The sequence below is a fragment of the Choloepus didactylus genome, chromosome 21, assembly GCF_015220235.1.
Source record: "Choloepus didactylus isolate mChoDid1 chromosome 21, mChoDid1.pri, whole genome shotgun sequence".
NCBI classification, from domain to species: Eukaryota; Metazoa; Chordata; class Mammalia; order Pilosa; family Megalonychidae; genus Choloepus; species Choloepus didactylus.
Window position 1 is genome coordinate 3878906 of NC_051327.1, and position 16188 is coordinate 3895093.

The following is a 16188-nucleotide window of genomic DNA, read 5'->3' on the forward strand; positions in this document are numbered from 1 at the left end:
GAGGAACGTCCTGGGAGAAAGCCATTTTGAAACCAGAACTCTGGAGCAGTCACCAGCCACATGCCTTCCCAGCTAACAGATATCTTCCGGACGCCACTGACCATCCTCCAGTGAAGGTACCCGATGGCTGACGCCTTAGTTTGGACACTTTATGGCCTTAAGACTGTAACTTTGTAACCAAATAAACCCCATTTTTGAAAGCCAATCCATTTCTGGTGTTTTGCATTCTGGCAGCATTAGCAAACCATAACACATGCTACCTGTCTTGAGGTGTAACTTGGTAAAGTCATCTCTCTGGGCCTCTGTTCTGGTTTGCTAATGCCGCTGTTTTGCAAAATACCAGAAATGGATTGGCTTTTATAAAGGGGGTTTATTTGGTTACAGAGTTACAGTCTGAAGGCCATAAAGGCATGTCCTTGGATGAAGTGGCTCTCATCCCAGAGAGAACTGACAGCTGAGAGCTGTCAACCTATAGCCTTGCCAGTAGCAAGTCTCAGGAGGACCTAGGCAGCAAAGAACAGCATTTGTAACAGTCCACCTATTGTGCTGCACAGATTCACTTGCTTTCTTTAAGTTTTGAGAGCAGCACCTTCAGGACCTTGGCAGGCAACTTTTTCAGGGGAAAACTTACAAGAAGCAGGTGAGTGGGATAAACTACAGCTCCTGCCACCAATGCAGTTCCTTCAGTGCCTGGGCAGCACAGCACAGCATCATGCCAGTTTGTATCCTGCAATTCCTCCAATCAATGTGATCTTAGCACCTGCTCTAAAGGAATTTTTCAGCTTGGGATGTCAGGAAGGCGGAGGGACCATCTGTGTGCCAGTGTTAGTTTGCTCCCCTTACTGAACCTCAAGTGCTGTCATACTTTGTTCTCACACACTCTCAGCATTCCCCTGCTGATAGGAAGATGGGGGGAAACGGGTACATATATGATAGAACTAATTTGATATCTGGACAGGCTGTTTGGAGGGGAAACAGGAGACCTATCACAAGAAGCCCCCAGCAGCAGACTCCTTGAGGTTGAGAGGAGAGGGTTAGGGATGACTCTGCCCATTTCTCTTTGTATCAGCCTTTGCACCACTGGAATTATCCAATGAGAAATCTGGGTAGAGCCGCAGAATAAACTGGCTCCTGCCCAGGTTTACCATGAAAACCCATGCACACTGCCTGACACCCTATAGTTGCCTGATAACTATTTGGTGGAGGATGGAATGTCCTTTTGCCAGGTGTTTTGACTGATCAGTTTTATCAGAGTGGGGATAACAGCAGGACCTCATTACCTTGTTTTCTATTTCTTCTAGAATGTATCCTTGATGACCTCTATTTTTCTTAAAACTATCTATTTCATCTGCTTTTAAATCTTAAGTTCCAAGATGACAGGGCCTTTTGCCTGTGCTGTCTCCTATCATGTCCCAGCATCAGCACAAGCCATAGAGCAGACTTTCCGTAAATATTTGTTCTATGAGTGAATGTGTGTGGGAGAAAGGATTATTTTGGAAGAAAGAAGGAAGAATTAATTACTCTCCCAATCATGACTCCTTTTTTTTTTCAGGCTACCCTTGGCCTTTTCTCATTCAAACACCCATGATAAAAAGTGCAGATGCAAAGCAGCTGGAGCTGGAGCTGTAACAATATTTAAAAATACCGTCATTAGGGGCTCTGCAGAGGGTTCTATGGGCTTCAAAGATCTTGCTCACACCTTTAGGACAACCACCCTCCCCATTTCAGTAGTTCACCAGAATGGTTGAAAAGCCCATGGTGGGCCAGGCACGGTGCTAGTGCCCGCCCAAGTTTTGTGCTTCTCCACCGACGTGGTCACACACTCCACGGCGTGCAGGACCGGGGCACGCGTACCAGAGCCCACTGCGGACGTGCGGGGACTGCTCTGCTGCTCAACTTCTGGGCGGCGGCTTCGCGGCGCCCCCTGGCGGCCCGTCAGATGGGCGGCTCCGAAGTCCCGCCGCCCCCTGCGATCTGCCCGCAGCACGCCCGCACCTCGCGGGTTCGAAACTGTTGTTGGGAGTTGAAGCGACTCCAGCCTTGGCTCCGGGAGGCCCTCCTTAGCCGCTCGCCCTCTTGGGGCCATGGAGAAGGCCTCCCGCAAAACCAGAAAGGGTAACTAAGGGGTGAAACGGAACCAAACCCTTGTGACCAAGCCTGCTTTTTCCTCCTCTGTAAAATGGCACCTACACTCTCTTGGCCTGGGAGATAACCTCTAGCCATCATTTGTTTATTGGGGTATAATTTACATACAGTAAGCTCGCCGCTTTTTAGTATACAGCTCTATACCCGTGGTCCACCACCACCTCAATCAAGATATAGAACAGTTCCACCACTCCCCAAACTACCTTGCTGTCCCTTTGCAGGCAACGTCCCCCCTCAGCCCAGTCCCTGGCACCCCGTGATCTGCTTTCTGCCCCTATAGTTTTGCTCTTTCCCTGGAGAATGTCTTGAAAATCATATGGTATGGATCGTTTTAAGTCTGGCGGCTTTCAGTGATAGCCTTACTGTCTTGAGTCTGGGCTTCATTGTAGATTCAGAGTAAGGGCGTTTAATTTGCAAACTGACATTGGAACCTTGCCAACACCTAAAGATGCTTTCTTTTCTGTATGCTTAGGAACCACAGGTTCCCAGAGGGGATGATCTGTCCCAAATTGCCCCAATAATCCTGAAAACACTCCAAAAATGGTATCTTCTTTATGCTCCGTTGTTTATTGTCCAGAGAGCAGCTGCGGTTTGGGGGAAGGTGAGGGTTGAGGCAGGTGAGGATACCCAGTTTGAGGAAAGAGCCATTAACCCTGCCAGCCCTCCAAAGGTGAAGTTGGGAGAGCCAGGGAAGCCCTGCCCGCCCAGCAGTGGTGAGGGCTCAGGGGCCCCCAAAACATCGTAGTCACATGGTCTTGGCAAGTAGAAGTTTGTGGGTTGTCCTTAAGGAAGAGTGTTGTTTGGGAAATGCTGGAAGGGTGTGGTGAAAATGAGTCTCCTCAGAAACTTCCTCTTGGGAAAAGAACTTTTTGTTGTTTTAAATCACTCCTCAAAGTCCTTGAATCTTTTATTGTGAGATTTGGTTCTGCAGAAAACATAGTCCCCAAGGGCTGCAGATTTTCCTTCAAATGCTTTTTGTTTTTTTGTTTCCTTACTTTTTTTTGTTCTTAAACTTTTTATTTTGAAATAATTTCAAATGTACAGGACAGTTGTAAAAACAATACCAACTCCATACAAAGGATTTCAACACACTACACCCCAGATACACAGATCCACCAATTTAAACTTTTTGTCACATTGTTCTCCCTCCCTCCCTCTCTCTCTTTCTCTCATTTATTTTCTAAGCATTTGAAAACAGTTGTATACATCATGCTCCTTGAACACTTAATATTTCCATGTACATTTCCTAAGAATGAGGTTATTTACTTATGTAACCACCTTAAGTCTGGTTATCAAGTTCAAGGAATTTAACATTGATATAAAGATTTACAGTTTATCTTCTAATCTTTTCATATGTCCCTGTAACGTTCATTTGGACCTTTTGTCCTCCATTATTAGATCTAGTCTAGAATCATGTATTGTGTTTAATTGTCATTGTTTCTTTAGTTTTTTGTTTTTTTTTTATTTACAAATTGTGGACACGTATATACAACATAAACTTTCCCATCTTTCCCATCCCATTCCCTCCCAAGCTTATCATTTGGTGGGATTAATCATATTCACAGAGCTGTGCTACCCTTACCACCATCCATTAACAGAACTTTCCCATGGCTTCAAACAGAAACTGTACACCCTTTATGCATTAAGTCCTCATTCCCCCTAACCCCTGCCCTGGTAACCAGTTCACTACTTTCTTTCTCTGACATTGCATAGTCTAGCTATTTCATATAAGTGGAATCATACAATATCTGTTCCTTTGTGTCTGACTTTCTTCACTCAGCATGTCTTCAACGTTCTTCCATGTAGTGGGGTGTATCAGAACATCATTCCTTTTTAGGGCTGAGTAATCCCAATGCTTTTGCAATCCTTCCACTGTTCATTTCCATGTTTAGCAGTGTGGCCTGCCTGGTGACAGCAGTGATCCTTTCGTTTTTGCTCCCACTCTGGACCCTACAATTCACCCTTCACACAGCAGCTCAGAGGGATTTTTTTTTTAAATGCAAACCTGGTCATATCCTGCTTAAATCACTTCAAAGCTTTTTAATAAAGGTGACCCCTAACCCCTCAGCCTGGCCCACAAAGTCAGCCCCTTGACTGCTCCCCCACTAGTCGTCTTTCTGTCCCTCTGACAGGGTTTCTTCCTTCTAATCTCAACCTGGATACACGTGGCTCCTCCTGCCCCACTTTCCCTATTTCCTACTGACTTTTCTACCTCAGTTCACATGTCACCTCCTCAGGGAAGCCTGTTTCCCCTTACCCAGCCCTGCCTAGGCCCCTGTTGTTCGTGCCTAGAGCTCTCCATACTTTTCCTTCATGGTCCGTGCTACTGTTTGCTATTCAACATATATTGATATGCCTGATTGATTGCTATGTCTCCTCCACTAGACTGTACGATCTATGAGGGCAAGAAACACATCTGTTTTGCTCCCCCTGGTAGAGCCAGGGCCTAGCACACTGCCTTTATCAATAAGTATTTGTTGAGTGAATGGATAATAATAACTGACATTGATGAAGCACTTATGATATGCCAGGCACTGTGCCAAAGCCCATTGACTGTCTCTTTTAATTCTCATAATGACCCTGTGAGGTAGACACTATTATTAGCCCCACTTTGTGGATGAGGAAACTGAATAATGCCCCAGGGTTTGGCATTGGAACCCCTATGCACCATTGCCATGCTGCCTTCTGGATGAAGGACTGAAACAAGATCTCCTCTCTCCGTTAGAAGGACGAGTCAATGTCAAGTTCAAAGCATCTGAACACAACTTGAGCAAAACGCAGAAGACCAAACTCACTGTGGGCAGAATGGGATTGGGCCTGATCATCATCCAGCACGGGCCCTACCTCCAGATCACCCACCTCATCAGGAAGGGGGCCGCAGCCAAGGACGGGAAACTCCAGCCAGGTGACCTTGGCTTCCCCGTGCCTCCCACCCACTCCCCTGCGTCCCTCCTATCCACCTTCAGGGAGACTCAGATCATTAGGCTTCAGTGTAACCATGATGATGATGATGATGACATTGGTTGAAAGCTTTGGTAGGCCAGCCCATTGCTAGCCCTTAAAAAACCCTTACCACCATGTGTGTATTAGTTCATTTAATTCTGACAACAACGCTCTTGATTGTTATCTCATTATCATCTCATTTTGATGGGGAAGAAACTGAGGCTCAGTGAGCTTGTGCTTCTTGCCCAGTGTCAGCGCCACCTAGTAAGTGGGATAGAAGCACAGTCAGTGTCATTCCAGAGCTCTGTCTGTGGATAAGGATTTCTTCTTTTGTGGGTGTTATTAATCATCATGACATTTAGGTACATAGTCTTGTTTCATCCTCCCGGAAACCTGAGGTAGCATGCTGCATTAAAGCATCTTACAGATAAGGAATCTGATCTTTAGTAATCTGCCCAAGATCATACCGTGGCCAGGATTTGAACCCTCTCTTGTCATATTAGAAGCCCAAGTGCTTTACCAACCCCACCCTGCTGCTTTTGTCTTTAAGTGAACAAAAATTCCAACCAGTCAAGATGTGTTTTCTCACTGCCTGCCTAGTGCTGTGCTCAGAAGTAAGGGAGGTACAATGTGATGGTGAGGTGGAGAGAGAAGGAAAAACCATTTAGGGTTCGCGGGGCTGAATTCCGGCTCAGGTGCTGCCACTCTGCCACTAGCTGCGTGACCTTAGACAAAGTCACTTCCAGGTGTCAGTGGCCTTCTCTCTAAACCTTTGTTAGAGGTTGTTAGGATTTGATGATCTCAAACTTTTATGAAAGTGCTTTGAAAACTAGAGAGCTATCAAAATACAATCATTTCTCTTAGCAATGGATTCTTTAAATATATATATATATATATATATAATGGATTCTTTATATATATGTGTGTGTATATATCCATATATATAATATATAATATATATTTTTTTAAATAAAAAGATCATTGTGGTACAGGAGCCCCAGTCAGTTAAACCACTGGTTTGCCAGCCTGGTTACTTATTAGAATCATCTGGGGAGCTTTTAAAACCAAGACTCCTGGGCTGTATCTCCCCAGAGGTTCTCATTCAATTGGTCTGCCATAAGGACCAAGCAGTTTATGTTTTCAAAGCTCCTCAGGTGATTCCAATTTACAGCCAGGGTTAGAAACAGTGGCGTAAAGAAGACAGTAGATAAATGATGCTTGTATGAGAAGTTTGGCTTATCTTAAAATGGCAAAGCACTTATTCCACGTATCACTACTCTGTGCTGGGGAACAAACCAGCAGGAGAGTTCTGGACTTTCCAGATGAAAAGAACTTTAGTGTAGCCACCCCAGGCTTTTCTGCTTGTTTTCTTCTGCTTCTCTGGGGTCAGGTGACAGATACTGGTTGATAAACAGGATGCACACTTGCTAGCATGGACGGGAGTGTGCCTTTGTGCACATGAAATCGAATCCCATGGTGGGGGCTACAGTTAAGGAAACCTTGAGGTCAGGGGCAGTCTTGAATTCATCTTTTAAATCCAGGACTCACCTATAGAACAGGCACATTTATTACATGTGTTTAATAAATGAATGATAAACTAGTATCTGTACCAGGCATTGTGCAAGGTGTTCTCACATCATTATCTTTTTTCATCTTTGCAATACTCCTGGAAGATCGATAATGAACTAGGCTTGTTTGGTATGCACAGCTAAGTCAGTGGTCAGAGCTTGGATTTAAACCCATGTCACCCTGAAAGCAACCAGAAATGAGATTTCAATACAGCTAAAGACAACAACCCAAATCGCTTCATGACAAGTTAGCCAGTGTTAGTTTATTTTGGCTAAACTTTAAATTCCTTTTGGCCCAGTATGGCATTACCAGGCGCTGATATCCAAAGTCTTAAGAAATTAATATAACTTTGACAGGAATCACAAGCCATTTACTGGCCACTGCCTTTACCAGACCTCTTTAATACAGTAAACATTTACCTGCATGCCTGCTGTGTGCCCACACCGTACTGGGCACGGGGGTGATGGTGGTGAGCCAAACAGATGTGGTCCCTAATCACATGGGGTGTATGGAACTCACAGCCACTTTGGGAGAGACAGGGAAAAATAAATCAAATCTATTTTTCAGCAGTGGCTTGGCTGCTGCAAAGTTGATTTAATATAGGTAATTGAGATAACATATATATAGTGTGGTTCCTACAGCCCATTACAACAGAAAAAAAATTTGTAATGAGGTTGGTGTTCATAAATACTAAATTGGTGTTTCTTTATGAAGAGCAAGGTTAATATCTGCTGCCAGAATAATCACATTCATACTGACACATTTGCTTTACAGGCAGAATGGTCAAGGAATTAGGCTGTTTATTTTCTGCCCTCTTGATAAAAGTCACCCTTTTACAACATAATTAAGCAGAATGCCAAGCCATAGCTTTCAGCTATAAATGCTCCTTTTAACATTAGGCAAGTAAACTCATCCAGAGTTCTTTTGCCATTGTAATTAACCTCGGTAGGATGAGCAGCTGTTTCATACTGCACACTCTGCAGGTAGCTGGAAGAAGCTTTGCTTTATTCTGAAATTAGTTTCCGATACTTGGTTGGTTATACCTTTGAGCTTTTTTTTTTAGACCGAAGGAGAAGGATCCAGCTTTATGGAAATTTCTCCTTTCATTCCTTGGAGACTGCTTTTGGGATCAACATAAATCCCAATTTAAGCACAGTGGGATGTAGTATCAAAGAGAAGTTACTTCATCTTGACTCCTTTCTCCTCTGGGTTTAGGCCTCAGATGTCTTGTAACAAGGTTGATTAAGGGGTCCCTAGCTTCCCAGACGCAGAGAGGTGAACACATCCTTTGGGCTTCACTGGAGTCATTTCTTCCTGTGTCAGCTGTAAAGCCCCATTTCTATTTGATGGGACATGAGTACTAGTAAGATCTGAAGATTTAAGCTTTTTCCCAGTGTGAGCCTATTCTTTCCAAGCAACTCCTCAATACTCATGGAGTGGTCATGGTTCTTCATTGCAAGGAGCATTAAAAAATTCTCTTATGGCACTGACTTTAGGAGAGCGAGTCTGACAGAATTGCTGGGCTTGAAAATGGGAAGAGAACAAAAGCCATGAATAACTAACTACCCCAAGCAGATTTTCCAGGTTCAGTGAACCAAGTGGGCGTGCCCAAGGCCTGGGTCTAGTTTACCCTCCATGCCCTAGCTGCTGGGGGTGGGGAAGTGGGGGAGGCAGGCACCAGGGAATGGTCTTTTTAGCTTCTGATTTTGGTGCAGGGCACTTGTTGCCAAGGTGCAGTCCTCTTCCCTCTTGCTGGGGGCTCAGAAGCTCCATGATTGTCCATCATGCCTCCCTTTCTGTCCAGTATTGCCTTGAAGTAAGGGACCTTGCTGTCAAATCCACTTAAACCAACATACTCTCTGCATACACACTTTATGTTTTAATTAAAGCGTAGTTATTGTCCAGTATTTCATACATAACTATTTGCTTAACTAATACTGCACAAGGGCAGAAAATTAAAATGAAAGGCTTGATGTTACTATAGTCTATTTACTCTGGAGGCACTGGAAGTTGCCAGGCAGGTATCATGGAAAGTAGGTCATTTATTCATCACTTAGGGTAAGCGTGTTTTCTTTACTAAGAATAGCCATTCATTTTGTTTGAAACAAACACATTTTTAGACTCCTACAGGATGGTTCAGATTGTCAGTGGCTTTTAATTTCTGTCACACCAAGGACATCAGACATGTCACAAAAACATGATAAAATATTTACCAGTACACTGCTGTTACAGAACCTCTTGCGTGCATTCTTCCTTATGCAAAGGGCACTCATGTCACTGCAGTGAATGTCTGTATTAAATAAAGGCTGAAGCCTGGTTTTGGTTCACAGTGAACCCACAATGTGAACCCATAAAATGACACACCTCACAATCAAGCCAGAAACCAATATGGCCCCTTTAAACCATTGTGTTAATTCTACTGATAATTTTTTTTTTCCCCTTCAGGTGATGTTCTGATCAGCGTTGGCCATGCCAATGTGTTAGGATATACTCTTCAAGAATTTTTAAAGCTTTTGCAACAAATCACCATAGGAACAGTGCTACAAATCAAGGTTTACCGCAATTTTATTGACATACCCCTAGAATGGCAAGAAATATATGATTTAATCCCTGAGACCAAATTCCCAGTAACACAGTAAGTATTTCTGCCATTGTTAATTTTAGGAAATCTTTGTTATACTACAGAACCCCAGGGTCTGTGAAGTGAAGGGTCTGGGTTTAATGTGAGAATTATCAAATGGTAACAGATGTAACCTCAGGACCATGGTAGGAGGGGTTGGAGACACCATCAGAATAATTTAGTGAGTTTTAAAATCCTTTTGGATAGGGCACAATATGAGACAGAGGCAGAAAGATAAAGGCAAGATCCTGGACTTGGAGTTGAAAAAAAAAAAGCCATCTGATGGGAACTCTGCCCCCACCTTGGCCGACTTCTTGTTGGAGTTCCTCAGGGTTTCATCCTTGGCTGTCTTCTCTTGATCTCCTAAGCAATCTCATGGATACCTATGGTTTCTTTTACTATCTATACACTAATCACTCTCAAATTGTCTATCTCCAAACATGTGTATTTGAACATTCACTTGATAGTTCTGTTTGGATATGTCATAAACCCTCTAACTTTTTATGTCTGAAAATCAAAAGCCAGCTCTATGTTGTTCTTCCAGTGGCCCCTGTATCTCACTAAGTGCCTAGGTGATGAAACCAGGAATCTAGGATGCTTGTCTTCCTCATCGCTCTTGTCCCCCACCAACTAATCACTAAGACTTGTCATTTTATCCTTCTATCCATCTCTCAAATCTGTCCACTTCTCTTCCTGGCCACTATCACCATCCCAGTCAAAGCCACCATTTGGCTGCATATATTCTTGACCCTTTTTCTTTCTCTAAGCAGAGTGATTCTTTTACCAGGCAAATCTAATCATGATGTGTTTTTGCTTAAAATTTTATAACACCTACTTTTGTTCTTAGGATCTGTACCAAAATCCTAACAGTGGCCTATAATGCTTTCCATGGCTTGGCTGGCATCTAAGTAGCACTCCAGTCTCATCCCAAGCTGCCCTTCCCTTCTCTCTCCTTGCTGTAGCCCACTCTTTGGCTTTGGGCTCTTCTGCCTTGTTGTGTTGTTCTAGCCTCAGAGCCTTTGCACTTGCTCTTCTCTGGAACATGCTTAGGATCTTGCTCTTTCTCTTCCAAGAGCATCATTTCTCATCCTTGAAGGTTCATGGCACCAACTTTTCCAAGAGGACTTCCTAAAATGAAGTGTTAAAATACTGACAATCCACTTATTGTGTATTCTCTTGACACATATTCACAGCACTTATCCCAATTTTAATAATCTGTGGAAACAATTGTTTATTGTCTCCCTATCCATTGAAGGCAGGGGACTGAGGCTGTCTTGATCTGCTTAACCTCTCATAGGACTTTCTAGTGATAGAGGGCTCATTTTTTGAAGGACTGAATGAAAATTGAAGCCCATCTTTGAATCTCAGGCAAATCACTTCATCTCTGATAGCTTGTTTCTTTATCTGTAGCACAGGATTAACAGGGAGTCTTCTGAGGGCCAGACAGGTGAAGAAGTGTTCTGTGGAGTCCTAGTGACAAATTCAGTGCTCTGATCCAAGAGTGGTCCTCAATAATTGCCAGGATTCTTGAGCACTGGTTGCTGCCTTGCACCTTTGCTTATTGGATGGGCTTGAAATATGGCCAGGGACTTGGCTCAAGAATTGAAAATGGCCTACACAGATTCTACTTCAGAGATTCCAACTTGTGGCCCAAGGAAACAACAGAGCCCACAGATATGCTCTGTTTGTTTCCCATAGTGTTTGAAAAAGTCAGAAGGGTGGTTGTCTGTAGGGATCTTCTCCAGGGGCCAGTAATACTCTTATTTCTTGACCTGGGTGGTGGCTTCCAAGGTGTTTGTTTGTAATTTTTTTTTAAACTATTTTTGCACTTTTCTATATATTCCAAGTTTAAAAAAATAAAAAAATTTGAGCTGTTTGCCAAATTAACAAATCTAAGATTTCAAGGAAAGAATCCAGGTCTCTGGCTTCTACTGGAAAATCATATGGGACTGTGTGCCCACATGGAGACAGTGGGGTAGCAGCTGTCCCCTTCAGATCTGGCATGCACTCACTCATGTTATTACAGGCCTGGCCCACAGGATCCTCAAATGCCACACTGCTTGGAACAGCTGGGCACAGTGGTGCTTCATATTATAGGAAGGCCTGGAAAAAGTTTTTTACTTTTCAATCAAACCAGTCCCGATTTGATTAAAATCAGTAGTAAGAGAACACTTGCTTAGTGCTTACTACGTGCTGGGCACTGCTACAAGAGCTTTACAAGCATTGTAACATTTAATCCTCAGGCTGACTCTTTGTAAAAGTAGGTATTGCTACTGTCCTCATTTTGCAGATAAGAAAACTGAGGCCCAGAGAGGTATGTGTAAACTTGCCAGAGGTCTCAGGGCAAAGTGGCACTGCTGTCTCTGGAGCAGCTCTGTCCAAACAGCATTTCCTGCTATGGGGGAAATGCCCCCTTGTTGTCCCATATGGTAGCCACCAGCCACATGTGGCTATCGAGCACTGGAAACATGGAGACTGCATCCGAAGAAGTCAATTTGTAATTTTATTCCACTTAAACTTCAGCAACCACACATGGCTCTGGAGTCTGGGCTCTTAACCATTTTGCTTATAGAACAAATGTGTTTTAAGCCATTTATTTACAGAAACCAGAGGAGTTTGAGATTTAGAATATTAAAATCTAAGGATGGAACATTGACTATTCAAAAGCAGAGATAAACAGAATATTACAACTTAAGTATGGAGCTAAAACCTATGAGATTAAGGAACAATATACCAGATACTTTCTGAACCCCTTTCTTAATTAAGCAAAGCACTTACAGTTAGGGCATTTTAGTAACTTGGGGGCATGAAAAGGGCAGAAGGGGAAGGAAAAGGCTTCTTTCAGAAGGTTTGGATAAGTGTGTTTGGGAGCAAATGGCACTGTGCCTATTGGAGAGAATGTTCCCTAGAATGATCTAGGCAGACACAGGAGTATAAAAACTTTGCTTCCAGCCAGCCCTGACCTCTGCTGGCTTGTGGCTTGATTATCTAATGCCAGCTTTATAGGAGCCCAGCTCTACCACCTGTCCTTTGTGATTTACAGAGCATTTCTCTTGCAGTCTGTTCATGCGGCCCTGGGTGTATCAGACGGACAATTATTTAGTCCTGAGATCTTCTGAATCTCCTTGCAAAGCACTGAATCAAGGATCACAGATCATACAGTCAAGACAGTGATTCTCACTGAGAATGACTGAATATGAATTGTGTTACCAGATAAGATAAACTTTAGGAAAAGCTGTTCTTGGAAGCAAACAAAGGAGGCAGATCTCCAAAGATACTATATCACGCTGACAAGTGTGATAGGTCAGAGTAGGAGAAACCTACTTTCTTTCATTTTAGCAGGAGAGAATATACCAGAGGTTCATAATCATAATGATCCAATTTTGGATCTCCTGGGCAAAAGCACCAGAATGCGGGGAGCAGGTGACAGGTAGCATTTGTTCAGGACAGTAATAGCAAGCACAGGTGCTGCACACATTAGAAGAGTTCAGGGGCCCACAGTTGCTAGCAGGCAACTATCACCCAAGTTTTAGGTCAAGAAAACCAATAGGGCAAGTTACAAACTACCCTTTAAAAGCTTTTGGATGACAACAGAGGTAGAATAGTGGATGATGAGAATCTGGGTAGAAGAGTACTCTACAAATCCATATTGGTGGAGAGGTAAAGAATGATGTGTACACTCAAGGCTTGCTCTGTGTGGCAGTGTCAGGAGGAAAAAAAGAGGATTCAAGACTTACTAATGACTAATGCTGAAGATCCCTGAGGCCCACTCTTTCCTGACTCCCCTGAAAATCGGTCACGTTCTCTGTGATTGCTGATCCCACGTGGCCTACAAGAACAGAGCTTTAAGGAGGCGGTGGCCAGGTCGAACCTGTTGTTCTAGGTGCAGTGAAATTAACCCACCCTTATGGTCTTGTCATATTCCTGCCAGTAGTCTGGCTTACATCTGTGCAAAGCTTTTAAAGTAGTGTGAAATAATTTAAGCCAGAATTTGATTTAAGTTTAGGAATGGAAAAAGTTTAAAGGTACTTTTTAAACTTCAGTGACACCAAGTTAGTGCTCAAGCTAAATTACATCCTTTCTTGTATAAGCCAAAGCAGGTTTGTTCCAACCTTAAGAATCCATTTTATTCACTACTCTTTTATTTCAGCACATCAAATAAAACAGAGCAGGCAAAAGATGAAGCTTTCACAAGCAGTGATGACAGTGAAGATGTGGTTTTAGATAAAAAACTTAAGTATCACAGATATCAACAGTCAACTGGGCATCATCCTGCAAGGCGACCAATGTCCATCTCTAGAGAATGGCACGGATATAAAAAGAAGAACCGCATTATTCGTGTAGGAAAAGACATTAATTGTGATGTGATGATTCACAGAGATCACCAGAAAGAAGTGAGAGCCCCTTCTCCATACTGGACAATGGTGAAGCAAGACAATGAAAGATCCTCTTCCTCCTCGGCTTCCTCCACCTCCACCTCAGATGCATTCTGGCTGGAAGACTGTGCCCAGGTGGAAAAGGTCAAGGGCCAACCTGTACCAAAGGTTGGGTAGGCAATGGTTTGCAAATCTATGATAAAAGGAGCATTTCTCTTTGAAACACCTCATTTCTGTGCACATCACATGTACAGTTCTGCTATATTTACAGGACATGCAGACTTACCAATTCCCTTCCTTAACTACAGTGTAAAATCTTTGTAGATCTTCTTCAACATGATCTCTAAAGACTTCACTGGGGTCTCATGAGCCTCACAAACCTTATAACATCATTTGGACCATCAAGACCCTCCTTTCTGGGAAGAAATGTTTCATCTTTTAGAAAATGTGGTAGAGGCACCTAATATCAAATGTCTGAACACAGTAGAGAACTTCATTTTTTAAGGTAAGTACCACATTGTTCTTTAGATATTTATTCTTTTTTGCGAAGTTTAGGTGCCCTACTTAAATATTTTTTGGTGAGTTGTTCATATTAGAACTATTTTTTTCCCTTTTAAGTCCTACTCCGGCTTTGTGGGATTGATAATTAAAAGAGCTGGATAGAAATAGATGGAGGGATAGGAGATGAAAGAAAAACAAAACTGGTACAGTGAAGAGGAGTCAGACAAAAAATAAAGCAATGAAAATACAGGATATAATTGATAGGGAATTTCTAAAATTTTTCAGAAATAATCTTAATTGCAAAAAAAAAAGTGGGGGGGGATAAAATCCAACTGTTCAACTATCCTTACCCCAAATTATAGGTTCTTAACTTTTTACCTTAAAAGGTCAGAAAAATAATGGAATATTTATCCTTCTAGCCACTTATCTTAAGTTTCTAATGCTATTGCACTTAATCTATTACATTCCTTTCTCCTCTACAGCATCTAAAACAAAGACTTCAGCATATAACAAAGACCTGTTAATTAACTCATTAAGAAAACCACAAGAAAAACACTTAAAGAGAATATTTTATTTACTTTAGGTCAGCTGGGAGTAATTATCTGCATTTCTATTCTAAGATAGCTCACCTCATTGAGAAAAAAAGATAAATGTTTTATTAGAGACTTTTAACTTTCAAGTGTTTGCTGCTCTGGATTGAGAAAATGTTCAGCTTTCTCCTGTAATATGTACTTCAGTATTACAACTCGTCAACAAAAGGTGTATGCCCCAAATTTCCACTTGCTGCCATTGACTTCTTGCCAGAAACAAACTTCTTTGCTGCCTTTAAACAAAGCAAAAAGGACAAAAAAATTAAGAGAAATAAGAAAATGTACTATCAAGTAAATAAACTTATTTATTGTGTTATTTCAAGTGTTTGTGATAAGGACATTCTAAACCAGCAATACTATAATAGCCTCTTCTGAAAGGTAACTACATGAGATGGCTGGTGTTTTAATTTGTGACAATGTAGGAGGAAACTCAGCTTTTCTTCTGAATGCTTCATCACATGTGTAATTTAGGGAGCGAGTGTGGTGCTCTAGATACAAGGGCAGCTGTGTACAGGGGGATAAGGAAAACCTCACTGGCAATACCAAGTGGGACAGGGTCAGCTTCTGGGAGGGTTATGCTTTTCTGTTTCATGTATTACAATGGCAAATAGTTTAGACCGATTCAAATCAACTTTGATTGTGAATTTAAGAAGATTTATATCATAGTATTCTTTATGCCACTAGTTGAGGTTCACAAGCTGGTTGTTGAAATTAAGTATAACACCATGAAGCAGAGCTCTGGGTAAAGCAATGGTCTCCACGTTATCTCAGGCCAGTTTTTTTAAAAGAGGAGAGATGGGGTAGAGGTAGCTGTGTTGTGACGGTACAAAAACAGATGAGGACAGCCATTTGAAAGACAATGTAATGATGAATTTAGGCACCGAGTGGTATCAAGTCGAAGTTATTCTCTTAAAATAGCTTTGTCTCCACCTGTCACATGAGAAAATGGTTGAGACCACTATAATGGAAGGGGAGTTAGCATTTTTAATGTGGAAAGGAATACAGTTCATGATTTGTTAGGTATAGGAGGGAAATACAAGGAGGTATGAGACATAGCCCTTGCCCTCGAAACAACTCAATCTTGTAGGGAACAATATATATGAAAAAACATATATATAAGCAGTGAAATGTCTTAGGCTGAAAAGACTGAAGAAAATTTTGAGATGCTGGATTGTGAAGGACTGAGAAATGCCCAAACTTTACTAATTAGATTGAATTCATGTGACATTACCAAATTTTTTTTAACTTTTTGACCTATGAGAAAATCAATTTCAAATGATTTAACCTAATGGTAATTTAGTTGAATGAGAAAGATGTGTATACCCCAAACTGACAAGGAAGCTATTTGTGGGTCTGCTGGTAACAAGCCTTCTGTCTCCATACCAGGCAGATACAGACACCAAACAGCATGAGAACAACATCAACAGCTCAAGGACGCCTTCAG

General features: G+C 42.1%; 2 protein-coding genes across 2 annotated transcripts in view; one reads left to right on the forward strand and one right to left on the reverse strand.

Annotated features, from left to right (window-relative positions):
- The first annotated feature begins 2084 nt into the window (after positions 1-2084).
- Positions 2085-13852, forward strand: PDZD9 (PDZ domain containing 9). The gene is made up of 4 exons (XM_037813553.1): positions 2085-2115; positions 4871-5050; positions 9103-9292; positions 13428-13852. The coding sequence occupies exons 1-4, from the start codon at positions 2085-2087 to the stop codon at positions 13828-13830; spliced, it is 804 nt and encodes a 267-aa protein (XP_037669481.1). The 3' UTR covers positions 13831-13852.
- Positions 13853-14705: 853 nt separating this feature from the next.
- LOC119517065 (cytochrome b-c1 complex subunit 2, mitochondrial) overlaps positions 14706-16188 on the reverse strand; it is a 72890-nt gene continuing 71407 nt past the window's right edge. Inside the window, exon 14 of the mRNA XM_037813552.1 lies at positions 14706-14977. Within this exon, the coding sequence (XP_037669480.1) occupies positions 14894-14977 (84 nt within the window). The 3' untranslated portion in view covers positions 14706-14893. The remainder of the gene's footprint in view (positions 14978-16188) is intronic.